At 44.0% G+C, this 13,269-nt stretch overlaps 1 protein-coding gene across 5 annotated transcripts in view; it reads right to left on the bottom strand.

The window, feature by feature from the left end:
- Il31ra (interleukin 31 receptor A) overlaps positions 1-13,269 on the bottom strand; it is a 96,514-nt gene that overhangs the window by 21,365 nt on the left and 61,880 nt on the right. For all 5 annotated transcript variants that reach the window (XM_087634308.1, XM_087634314.1, XM_087634316.1 and 2 more), the window contains 4 exon segments: positions 8,094-8,236; positions 6,917-7,070; positions 4,518-4,597; positions 1,836-2,052 (listed from right to left, as the gene is read on the bottom strand). In XM_087634308.1, the coding sequence (XP_087490434.1) occupies positions 1,836-2,052; positions 4,518-4,597; positions 6,917-7,070; positions 8,094-8,236 (594 nt within the window).

Here is a 13,269-nt window from a genome sequence, read left to right on the forward strand (position 1 = left end):
AACAAACAAACCCTGCCCTCTGGGCCCACAGTCAAGCATCACTGGACAATATAACCAGACTCATCAGGGGAGGGCAGAGGAAGAAGGAAACTCTAATTTGGGTGAGTAAGAGGTGAGGATGAAGAAGGTGGATCTGGGAGGAGTTAGGAGAAGGAGATGATAGCTCAAAATGCACTGCATGAAATTCTCAAGAATTAAATAGAAGTGCTGTTCTAAAAAGGACTGTCTTCGTGGGATATGTATCCTCTTGAGGAGAAAAGTTGAGGGGGAAGGAGAGAAGAAGGAGATGGAGCGAGGGAAGGAGAGAGAGAAAATATGAATGAATGAATGAATGAATGAATGAAGTTCAATTGGCAAAGTAGAAGTTCTGTGCAGACAGCAGAGTCAGTTTATTGTTTGCAAGTTTTAAACACAAACCCAAAGGTGAAGGGGCTGAGGACAAAGCTCAGTGGGTTAAGTACTTGGTGCAGAAGCATGGGCAGATCCTGGTGTCCACATACAGATCCAGGCATGGCAACACATACCAGCAACCTCAGCACTGGGAGGGAGACAGGAGGGCCCCAGGGAGATGTGTTCAGTGAGAGACCCTAGCCTGAAAAATAAGGGGGAGAGTGATGGAAGAAACATCCAGTATCAAGCTCTGGGCTCCACAGTGGTACACACACACACACACACACACACACACACACACACACACACACACACACACACAGATACACTCACACAAACACATATACGGCACACCATTTACACACATACATTCACACACAACATAGCACTCACACAAATCACAGCACATGTATATACACACAAAAGACACACATGACACAGCACTCACACAACACAGCACACACTTAACACCGTACTCATACGCATATACACACGAGACAGCACTCACACATGCACACACCCATGACACAAAATACACACATAACACACACATGCACAGCACACACACTCATGCACAGCGCACACAAGAACACAGCACTTCCACATATATGACACAGAACTAACACACCGACATTTGACACAGCACTCACACCCATACACACATGATACAGCACACACATACATATATAAACAGCATTCATACACTAATGAGCGCACACACACACACACACACACACACACACACACACACACCACAGCATTCACACACAATCCAAGAAGGCTTTTGAGTCCAAAACAGACAATAAGGCTTTGCCACTTTGCCTGGGTTCGGCAATGTCCAGTGTGTGGATTCAGTAGATGCCAGGCATGGTGGTGATGTCAGTAATGCCATCATCACTCGTGAGGCTGGAGCAGAACTGGCTGTAAGTTAAAGGGCAGCTGCAGAGTGGGATCTCTGCTCAAAAACACCTAACAAGCAATTCGTTGGCAAATCTACATACACACAAGAGATTTCCCTAGCTGGGCAGTCAGACAGAATGGGGAAAGACAGAAAACAGGACAAGGATACTAAAGCAAAGCTGGGCAGAGGGACATCTGGGAAGGACCGAGTTCAGGAGAGGACACAGTTTTGATAACACAGGTCTTGAATATGATTTTTTTTTTTTTTGTGGCTCAACCCAACATATAGCCATTTGGACCAGAGCCAACAGAAGCAGCAAGTAGACCGTTGAGGTTTGACTAAGCTGTGTGACTGGCCTTAACTCAGCACAGACCAATTTGTTCCATAGGAACTGTAATTTGGGGTGGAAGGGCTTGTTAAACAGACTCTGTTTCCCCACAGCAACCTAAAAAGCCACTGTTCCTCCCCCTCTTCAGTCTGATCACAGAGGAGCAACCACCCTGAGGACAGAGATGGGGCTATACATTGTGAAAGAGGTACCTACTCTCCTCATGGGCATCTGGGATCCTCAGTATGGCCTCTTGGGACTTGCCAAGAGAGTTAAAAGAAGTCACAGACACACAGTGCGTCTGGCCCAACAGAAGCAGTTCATAGTGCTGGGTAGTGATGCTGTTTATCTCCGTGACGTTAGTGCTGTTTTCTGCAGAGTACTGTATGTTGTAGCCAAATGTTTTCTCCAAGACTGGGGCTCCTCTCGCCTTCTGTAGCCGAAGTAAACAAAAGTTGTTGCCAATACCAGAAAGAGAAAGGCACAGAGAGTGATAAATGGAGAGATGGCATGTTAGCCATCGGACGGACGCTAAGCTACAAGCAGGGGATTATCTTTCCAACACAAATGTTTGCTGTGGGGTGATGTTAACCCTTCAAGTGCCAGAAGAGGTTATCTATGCCAAATGGTGACCTGATATCAGTTCTTAATCCAAGTGCGGTATTCATGGGGCCAAGCTGGTATGAGTAAGCCACCTCTAATTTCATCGGTGTCTTTCCTTCTATCATGTATGGGCAGGGGAGTAACATCTAGAGTCAAGGCATTCCATTCTGGGCCAAAACTAAGTTCAAGAAGTCATCAAAGGCTGGTGAGCAGCTGTGCCCTTATTGTTTATTCCCATAGTTTCCCCTCTAAAGGGAGATTGCTGTGTCCTGGGCGAGATGTCCAGCTAGGTAATCCAGCTAAAAGGACCAAAATTCCTTTGGGCAGGAAGCCCAAAGTGAAACCCCAGAAATCCTGACCCAGATTCTTATTTCTAGTCCTGACCTTAGACCCACTGGCCAGATGTTTTGTCTAGGAGTAAGCGTGCTGAGTATTTCTTGGGAATTATGGGGACTCCCAGTTTCTTGATATTTATTAGTCATTACGAACGTACACAGAACAGAGTGAGTGAGTGTGCAGTCAGATAGAGCTCTCATTCCCTTTGACCCAGTGCCATCTGGTCCTGGAATTTCCCTCTCAACGGCCAGACGAATAAAAGACCAGCTAGAACCTGTCTAATGTCTAGACTAGAGGTCCTCACGATGATTCCTTATCTCTCCCCTTTTGTCTTTAGCTGACATGTAGTTCGCATTTTAAAAAAATTTCTGGGTTTCATTATTTATTCATTTTCAGTGCTGGAAATCACGCCCACTGCCTTAACCAATGCTAGGCAAGCCAGCTGCCACTGAACCTATGACATTCAGTACTAAACGTGTACATCAGTGATTCTCAAGTCAGTCACAAAATCTCACATCCTTTACCACCCTCAAACTCCAGAGTCTTTCAGTGCATACTTTGCTAAATAACTTGAACTCTTAGGTAACCTAGAAGGGTAGCAGCCTGGGCTACACAGCAAGACCCTGTCTCAGCCAGGAGGTGGTGGTGCACACCTTTAACCCCAGCACTTGGGAGGCAGAGGCAGACAATCTCTGAGTTTGAGGCCAGCCTGGTCTACGGAGTGAGTTCCAGGACAGCCAGGGCTACACTGAGAAACCCTGTCTCAAAAACCAAAACCGAAACCAAAACCAAACGACAAAAATCAATCAATCAATCAATCAATCAATCAATCAATCAAGCGGAAAACCACCGTCTCCTGAAGCACAGAGGCGGGAAGTCTGGCCTGCTGGACTCCTTCCGCAGCCTAGCAAGACCACGCAAGGGTAGGCACCATTGCTCACTTTCTTCCTACGGCACATCCACAGACCCACCCCTTTCCACACTGCGCCACGCCTAAGATAACTATGTTCCACATCGGTGGCTGTGCTTCCTATGTTCACGCCTCTGCCCAAGGAGACGGACAAAACAAGGCCAACCCGAGATGAATGGTTTGGGGATGTCCCTTAGCGAGCCAGGGTGATGCCTCCACTCAGAAGGACTTAACTTGCCAAACTTGAGCAAATAGATGATTTCTTGATGACTCTGGAGATAAAAAGTCGGGGCCCAACAGCTTCTTCCTCTTTGCCTTTTCTTGTTCCCTTCAACTTCCCGTTTTCTCTTCTGTTTCCTATAAGTTTTCTTCTAATTGCCCCCTTTCCATTCCTGTTTACCAATTTGCTTTCCCTTTCTGTTCCTTCCTTCCTTCCCTCCTTCCTTCCCTTCTTCCTTCCTCCTTTCTTTCCTTCCTTCTTTCTTTCTTTTCTTTCTTATTAGTTCTTCCTCCACCCCTCACCCCCCCATGCATTACTTACCACCTTCTGTTTTTCCCTCAAGCCCATAATTTCACCACAGAAAGGGTCATGTGACCACCTCTCCTGCCTTTGCACACCACACTATCCTACTACTAAAAGGAACACCCGTATCCAATGTGTTGGCAATGGCAGACGACCTGCCCCCCAGGGATGCTGATGACCCCAGACAGTGCTGCAGAACGAAGCTGCAGAAACTCACACTGGACTCTAGGGGATCGCAGCTAGAGGCAGCTTCCTCTGGAAGGCCACAAAGCATCCTGTAGTTGCACTTGTTACTGCCCCAAATATTAATAAGCCAGATCAGAGAAAGCAGCTGGTGGGTAATGTGTACTTGAGCCATCTACGGGGTAACCTATAGCAAGTCTCTGACCTACACAACAACTGAGGCAAGCACACAGCCCTACAGGAAAGTTAGGAGATAAAACATCAAGGATCACAGTGTCTTGAGTGGAAGGGACCAAAGGTTCTTAGCTGGAGGGTAGGTTTAAGTAAGACAAAGGGAGACCACCTTCCACAGCAGTAACACTTTCCTGTCTCCATTCACATCTGCTGGCTCCAGAATTCTCCACAGGTCCAGGACATGGGGAACTGAAAAGAACAAGAGGAAGCTTGTGACTGACAGAAGGGGGTCGCAGCAGCAAACAGATATGCACTGAGCCACTAGATACCCTGCCCTTGGCAAAGAGATGCTTGAGGGGGTCAATAAGGCAGAGAGGAGAGAGTGAGCCTTGCAATGCCCAACAAGGTCTTCATTTTGTGGTTGAAGGACTGGAATCAACCATATTTCAAAATAAAAGTGCACCGGTCTGATAATACAATAATAATATAAGGGTGATGGTAAAATATACTCTAATGGAGTACACATGGTCTTCTAAAGTTGGATGGATTTGCACCATCCTATGCCCTCTGAGATTTGACACCTGTATATATGTACAATAGCCCTTTCATCTGCAATCAAACACATACCAGTAGTACTAGGTGATCAATGGTGACAACTGCTAACTTCTAGCCTAAAGCCCTATCACTGTGTGGATCTGACATTACTATCCTCAAAGAGAACGTAAGAAATTACCCAATTATATAAGCTTTTAAGTAATTCAGCCAGGATTTAAGTCTAAGCACATCTGTACCAAACAGATAGATATTTAAATACTTATATATGGTACTTCAGTTTGGCTTAGAACTTTCCAGATAATTTTAAGCTTTGAGATTGTGTGAATTAGATAACTAGCGTTCCATTATGAAATAGGAAATAGATGGTTTGTAAGTTGGAAAACAAGAACTTAGGCCTTTCTGGGGTTTAGGTCACCTTTCCACGTCCCCCTTCTCAGATCCCGAAAAAGAATAACAACAAACAAAAGCAGAAGGAATGTTCCACTCAGAGCCAGAGTTCTCGGGGTGATGTGTCAAGAGCTGGTCTGCATTTAGTCAGCAGATGGCAGCTAGCTGAACTAGCAGTCAGAAGAAACAATAACTTACAGTGCTGATAGCAAAGAATGTTGGGGACAGTGACATGAGGACATCCTGGACTGGGAAGCAGGCGCAGCTGGGGACTGAGCCGTGCGAGCGCCATGAAAACCGCAGCAAGACATGGACAAGCTACAGCCACACTCTGGGTATTAGTGAATCGCGAAATGGTGAAAGGTGTCACTGAGGAAGAGGACAATTTGGGTAAGGACGTGAGGTTCATTCTGGTGTTTTTACAGAGAGAGCTCAGCTCAGTCACAGCGCTGACTATCCCGGCACCATCTGGCCATTTCTTTTTTCTTTTTTTTTTTTTTTAAGATTTATTTATTTATTATATATAAGTACACTGTAGCTGTCTTCAGATACACCAGAAGAGGGCATCAGATCTCTTTACAGATGGTTGTGAGCCACCATGTGGTTGCTGGGAATTGAACTCATGACCTCTGGAAGATCAGTCGGGTGCTCTTAACTGCTGAGCCATCTCTCCAGCCCCATCTGGCAATTTCTTATTGTGAACTTTGTGTGCTGTTTCATACCTGTAGAGATTCATAGTGCTTAAGCCGTCAGAGAGGGTGTCTGTAGAATGTGTGCCTGATGCATACGATTTTAACCAAAATTTTCATTTCATTTATATTGCCATCACCATGTGGTAGATCTGGTCCTAACACTTTAGCGTGCGATTTTGGATTTTCTGTGGTCTCTTCCCCACATTACCAGACCATGGCATGTAAAAGTCTCAGACAATAAAGATACTCAGTTCCCCAACTAATGCATGAAGCTACATCCATGAAGAGAAAGTTACAGACTAAGTCGGAACGCCTCCAATGGGAAATACGAATTCAGAAGGTGTCAGACAGGTTTCCTGAATCTAACCAAAAGTTGAATGTGACAAATATTTGATACTTCCAAGTGGGTCTCCTGAAGACTCAATCAGGAAGAAATAAATTCCTGGGCCAGGAGTATGGAAGTTGATTCCAGAGACGGGCTGTGGGAGATGACTTTGTGCAGCCCGTTTCTTTCTTTCTTTTGCTGTCATTAAAAATAGGACCCTATTTTCTTGTATTATCTCTACCTCAATGTACTTAGCAGTCATTTTTAAGGTTTAAGATGCATAGCTTTGACTTATCATAGGATGCCCACCAAGGATGTGATACCATATCTTCTAGAGTCTAAGAAGCTCTTAAGATTATGGAAGCTGAGGTCCTAATCTCTGGGTATACAGATCTGCTAAACTAGGTTAGGCATCTGAGGAGTATTGCGCATTCCCAGGAGTATAGCAGCTTAGCAGATACCACTGATGTTTCTGGAGAGGGGTCCTCCAGATACTTTAGAACCCAAGAATTCACAAATCCCAATCCCATGTGTCAAAACCCACTAAGGCTGGACCCAGGAAGCTCTCCACCAGAGCAAGCAGATGAGGAATAGAAGGGAGAGGCTTGCCTTCCTCCATAGTCATTCTGGTTTCTTCTTTGCTCCACTTGCTCCAGTATCTTGAGTCACTGAACCTGAATCGTAGAGCCAGGACATATTGTGTGAAAGCCTGAAGCCCTGTGAGGTTGAAGACCCGTTCGCAGTCCTCTAAATTGACTTCCGTCTGTAAGACAGGATGACTCTCAGCAGAAATGGAGAAAGCGTGTGCTGTTTTCCTGCTTCTCAGCCTCAGCTGCAGCGCTTCCTTGCTGAGATAAGTCAGACCCACGTTAAGTGTGGCTCGCACCCTGAATCACCATCTTCCTCTCCGTCTGCTAGTTGGAAGTTTGTGCAACAGAGACTTAGTGTCCACTATTCTGAGGGGTGCAGTATAGAGCCCAAAGACCCAGGGGCTACTCAGTGTTTGGCTTAAACTCCAAGGTGATTCTGGCACCCAGAAGTCCAGAAAAATAAATAAAAACAAACCAGCATGAAAAGCAGAGAGATAATTGCCATGAAGAAGTAGGTAACCCTAAAACCATAGTTCTCAACCCTCCTAACACTATGACCTTTTAGTGCAGTTCCTCATGTTGTGGGGATCCCCAGCCACAAAATTATTTTTGTTGGCACTTCATGACTGTAGTTTTGTTACTGTTATGAATCTTAATGTAAATATCTGATATGCAGGATATCTGATGTGTAACCCCCAAAGAGGTTGTTAACCACACTCTAAGTACAGGCAGTGATCAGGAATGGGTAAGGAGAAAGCTCTGACAGACTACTGGATTTTCTGTTCCCGATTTGGGTGGGTTCTTACAGGAATGATGACTTAGTAACAATTTATTAGATGAATGTATATTTTGTTCACATAAAATATGCTATATATTTCATAAAATATTAAAAAAATGTTTCAAGTGGCCAAATAATAGTTTCTGGTGGCTGATACTGCAATATACAAAACAGGGTATACACAAAACCAAACTTCTACTTCTTCAGGGTACTATTGTTTTCAGAATATAAAATGTAAATGGTAGGATATACTCCCAAGCTAAAAGGTACAAATGGAAAATGGGGAAATAGAATAGTCACTATTAATATTTTTCTGTTTTTCATGTAAAAAGTAAGAAATATAATTCTGGATGAACAAAAGTTGTCACTACGGCCCTTCCTTGGGTCTCTAGTAGAAATCCATACTGGGATAACTTACCCAGTGGCTACTGTTGACAGTCCTGAACTGAATCATGCATGTTAAAGGAAACACATGAATCTTTTCCCAGGGTTCCCATCGTATCTGGAACATTCTATTTGAAATTGGATTCACACTTAAAATTATAGGTGGTTCGGTTTTCACTGAAAAACAAAAACAAAAACCATACTCAATCTTCATATTTACAGACAGATGAGAAGATACTAATGGTGTCTGCCCAGAGTTGAGAGCACAGTAAGCCTACAGAGCCAAAGCAGTCTATGTTCTATGGTCCACCATGCACAGATGCATTAGCAAGGCAGTGGACAGTGCCAGTCTCCCAGGCCTGTACCCATGGTAACAGCATACCCAGCAACAAGAGAATTGCTCCTATCATCTCCTTGCAGATCAGTCCTTTACTCAATGCCAAGCACCACGATGGCAAAACATAAGAAAGCATTCAACAATGGTGATATGTAATCCTAACCAAAACGTGGCTTACAGAATAAACTACAACTGAACTGTTCACGAAGAGACTTTGTAACCGTCTAACGAGTTGCTTCTTTGGCCCCCTGAGATGAAGGATGGCCACCAGAAAATGTTGCTCATTTCTTTGCGCACCGTGAACATGGTAGTCCCAAATTTCTTTTCTTGAAGATATGTTTTAGCCAAGCATGGTAGCTCACATTTATAAACAGAAAACTTGAAAGTCTGAGATAAGAAGTCTGAAACAACTTCTAACCAATGCAGAGCAAGAGTTTGGCTTAAATAAATAAACAAAATTTTCTTTTAAAATTCTAAAGCAAAAAAGATATTTTAGTCTAAAGAAGAAGAGGAGGAGGAGGAGGAGGAGGAGGAGGAGGAGGAGGAGGAGGAGGAGGAGGAGGAGAAGGAGGAGGAGGAGGAAGTAGTCACCAAGTTTCTCCTTAGGTCCCTGTAGTTTGGTTCTCACCCATTGGTTACTGAAAAGTTGTGGAACTTTTAAGAGGTGAGGGCTAGGAGGAGGTTTAGAGGTCACTGGGCATTTACCACTAAAGAGGACAATAGACCCATGACTCCTTTTTCTCTTTTAGTTTCTTCTCCAGCTATGAAGTAAACAGCTTTGAAGCAATGGGACCAGTCAGCATAGGCTGAAACCTGTAAAACCATGAGTGAAAACAAACCTTATCTCTTTATAAACTGTCTAGATATGTGTAGGGAGAGTCTCTTATAAGCATTACATGTCAATTAAAAAGCAAATGGCCAATTAGCTGAGGCAGGAAATGGGAGGTGGGAAATTGTCAGGAAGAGAGGATTCTGGGAAATAGTAAGTTAAAGGAGAAGAGAGCCATGAGGGTCGAAATGAGAGTGGAGACAGGGAGATGGACATAAACTAGCAAGACAAGGAATTCAGAGGCGCTGAGGAGATGCTGGAGCGATGAGAAGGAAGAAGCAGGCAGGGACTGAAGAAGAGGAAACTAACCAAATGGTAAACACAGAATAGACTAAACAGTTAAATAAGTTGAGAGCTAGTCGGAGAATCAGCCAAAGTTTATGGTCTAATAACTAATCAGTCTCAGAGTCATTGCTATTGGGAACTGCATGACCAGGAAGAAAAATCAGATTTATTTTTTTATATATATGTGTTATAGTAACATAAAGCTGACTGACACAGTTAACAACATGTGAAAAAAAACTAACCCAGGAGGCTAGAGACATGGCTCAGTGGTTAGCGCCACTGTAGAGGCCCCAAGCTCAGTTCCCAGTGCCGTATCAGGCAACTCACAGTCACCCTTAGCTCCGGCTCCAGGAGCATTCAGTACCACTGGCCTACACAAAGCAGCTGCAGTCACGTGCAGATACCTACACACATATAATTAAACATATAATAATTAAAATTTATGAAAGAAGATACCTTTTAAACAGTGAGCCAGGCATGGTAGCAAATGCTTATAGTCCTATCACGTGAAAGGCAGAAGACATGAGAATCGGGGGTTTAAATTTAGTTTTGCCTAAATAGTGCAAGGCTAACCTGTCCCAAAACATCAAAATCAATCAAACAAAACAACTCCTTAGAACCAACCATCAAAATGTAGCGATTTGTAAGCCTGAGAGGGAAAGACAGCAATGAGCTAGGGCTGGTGATGATTTCCCTCTTAGATGCAATACCTCAGGCACGAGCAATAAGAGAGAAACACATGCAATGATTTCATCAAACTTAAAGAGTCACCATCAAGAAATGTTATAGATCATTCAAACAAAGGGTGTTAGGAGACTCTTAATCCCAAGGCTGTGGGTTCCTGCCCCACACTGGGTGTCAATTATTAGTGCAAATTTAAAAGCGGCAGATTTTTCTCTAACCTGGCTAGGTCCCAATAGACAGAGACTATTAGATTTATTCAACAAGCTCTAAGGCACACTAATGAGCAGATATTAATCTGTTCTAATCCTCTAAACTAACCTGGCTACTTCACAACCAAAATCCCTGAGACACTTTCGTTTTAGTATTGATCTGGCTCTCTCTGCTCCATGCATGTTCTCATGGTGGCTCCTGGACCCTCACCTCGTAGCAAATCCTCTCTTCCTCTCTTTCTTTTCCCCTGGCTGGGATCAGAAGTCCAGCCCTATTCCCTCCTCTGCCCAGTCATTGGCTGGTCAGCTTTTATTGACCAAATCAGAGATAATTGGGGAGCAATGTTTAACCAACATTGAGAGGGGAGCTTTTGAGAATAAGCATTACAACGCCATGTCTGGATTGCAACTAGATATGGGGGCACAGAAATCAGCATTTGAATTATACAAGGATAATCTTTCATTTCGCCAACATTACCCTCCCCTTTTGGACCAATAAAGGGCTCTTTCTCTTACAATAACAAGCAATATATAATTTTTATTCCAAATATAAAGAAAACTTTAAAATACAACATAACTGGGAAAGGTGAAGGGATCAGTGTGGGGGTAAATATAATCAAAATATATTTTATAAATGTGTGAAGAAGTCATGATGAAAGTCATTGTTAATTATAATTAGTATAGCTAATAAAATGCTTTTAAACGACAGTGAAAGCAGGGCAATGGTGGTGCATGCCTTTAATACCAGCACTTGCAAGGCAGAGGCCACCCTGGCCCACGGAGTGAGTTCCAAGGTAGCTAAGGCCACACAGAGAAATCCAGCCTTGAAAAGAAAAAAAACAAAAACAAAAAAACAAAAAAATAAACAAAAATAAACAAAAATAAAAAAGAAAGACAATTAAAAAGGGATAATTTTTTAAATGAGACATTAGTCATTGTAGATGCCACAATGTGAATCAGGACCAAAATGAGATACCACTTCACATTCACCAGAACAACTGTAAAAAGAGGGACAAAAATGCATCACAGAATGTGATGATTTGTATATGCTTGGCCCAGGGAGTGGTACTATTAGGCGGTGTGGCCCTGTTGGAACAGGCATGAGTATGGGCTTTGAGACCCTCATCCTGGCTGCCTGGAAATCAGTCCTCCACTAGCAGCCTTCAGATGAAGATGTAGAACTCTCAGCTCCTCCTGCACCATGCCTGCCTGGATGCTGTCATGCTCCCACCATGATGATAATGGGCTGAACCTCTGAACCTGTAAGCCAGCCCCAATTAAATGTTGTCCTTATAAGAGTCGCCTTGTCTGTTCACAGCAGTAAAACCCTAACAAAGACAGAGAAGATATAAGGACACTGGAACTTTTATAATCTGCCAACGAGAATGATAAATTGACAAAGTTTGGTAAATCTTCAAGAAGTTAAATTAAGTTACGACATGACATAGCAATTGCAGTAGGCATAATTTTAATGTATTTTCAAGTAAAAGTTTACAAAAATATTCACAGATGCACTATTCATTGTAATCAAATAGTAGAAACAACCTAAGCATGTATTAACTGACAAATGGATAAACACAATGATATAGCCATCCCATGGCTACAATTCAACCTTAAAAATGGAATGTGATGTACCCAGGATCAGAGGTGAGGAGGCCACATCTGCCCCAACACCCGGAATAACTGGGTCTGCCAGGATTCAGGGACACAGGAAACCAGGGGCACAGATCCCTTCCAGTCTGAGCCAGTACCCTGAGCAGACCTTGGGCACTGGCTCCACACCCATTCCCACAACACCCAGAGGAAGCTCGACTCCTAGATGCTCTAATACGCCCAGGATCACAGTTTGAACCTGCACCCAGAGCAGACCTGGGGCTCTGGCCCTGCACCCATGCCTACAACACCTAAAGGGAGCCTGACTCCCAGGTACTCTGAAACACCCAGGAGCACAGGAGAGGCCACAACATCTACCCCACTGGGTAACTGGGTCCCCCCAGGATCCAGGGATGCAGGAAACCCCACTCGGCCAGTCACACCGGCTCCTTCTGGTATGAATCTAGACCTGGAGCAGGCCTGGGGTGCTGGCTCTGCATCCACTCTTATGACACCCAGAGGGAGCCCAACTCCCAGAAGAACCAGGAGTACTGGAGCTCTGACACATGCGAGATCATAGTTGAGACCACAACATCTTTCCTAGCACCCAGTGTAACCAGGACCTCTACAGGAACCAGGGAAGCACAAATCTCTGCCAAGCCAGAGGCATGGGTTCCTTCCAGCTTGCACCTGTGCCTGGAGCAAACCCAGGGCTCTGGTTTCCCATGCACTACTGCAAAAACCTGAGAAAGCTTGATTCCCAGGAGCTCTGATACAACAGGATCTCAGGAGCTTGGTCACACCAGGATTTCAGGATCCCAGAAGCAGTTTGACTCCGAGGAGTTCTGACACAAACAGGGTCACAGGAGGGACAGGTTGCAGTGAGAGACAGCAAGGGGAGGTAACACTAAAGATAACCAGATGTCTAGAGACAAGCACAAGAACACAAGCAACAGAAAAAAAAGCTATTTGGCGTCATCAGAACCCAGTTCTCCACCACAGCAAGTCCTGGATACCCCCAACACACCAGAAAATGCAAGATTCAGATATTAAAATCAAATCTAATGATGATGATAGAGGACTTTAAGAAGGACACAAATAGGGGTTGGGGATTTAGCTCAGTGGTAGAGCGCTTGCCTAGGAAGCGCAAGGCCCTGGGTTCGGTCCCCAGCTCCGGAAAAAAAAAAAAAAAAAAAAAAAAAAAAAAAAAAAAAAAAAAAAGAAGGACACAAATAACTCCCTTAAAGAAATACAGGACAACACATATAAACAG

This window comes from Rattus norvegicus, chromosome 2 (genome assembly GCF_021556685.1).
Source record: "Rattus norvegicus strain SHRSP/BbbUtx chromosome 2, alternate assembly SHRSP_T2T, whole genome shotgun sequence".
In the NCBI taxonomy this organism is placed as follows: Eukaryota; Metazoa; Chordata; class Mammalia; order Rodentia; family Muridae; genus Rattus; species Rattus norvegicus.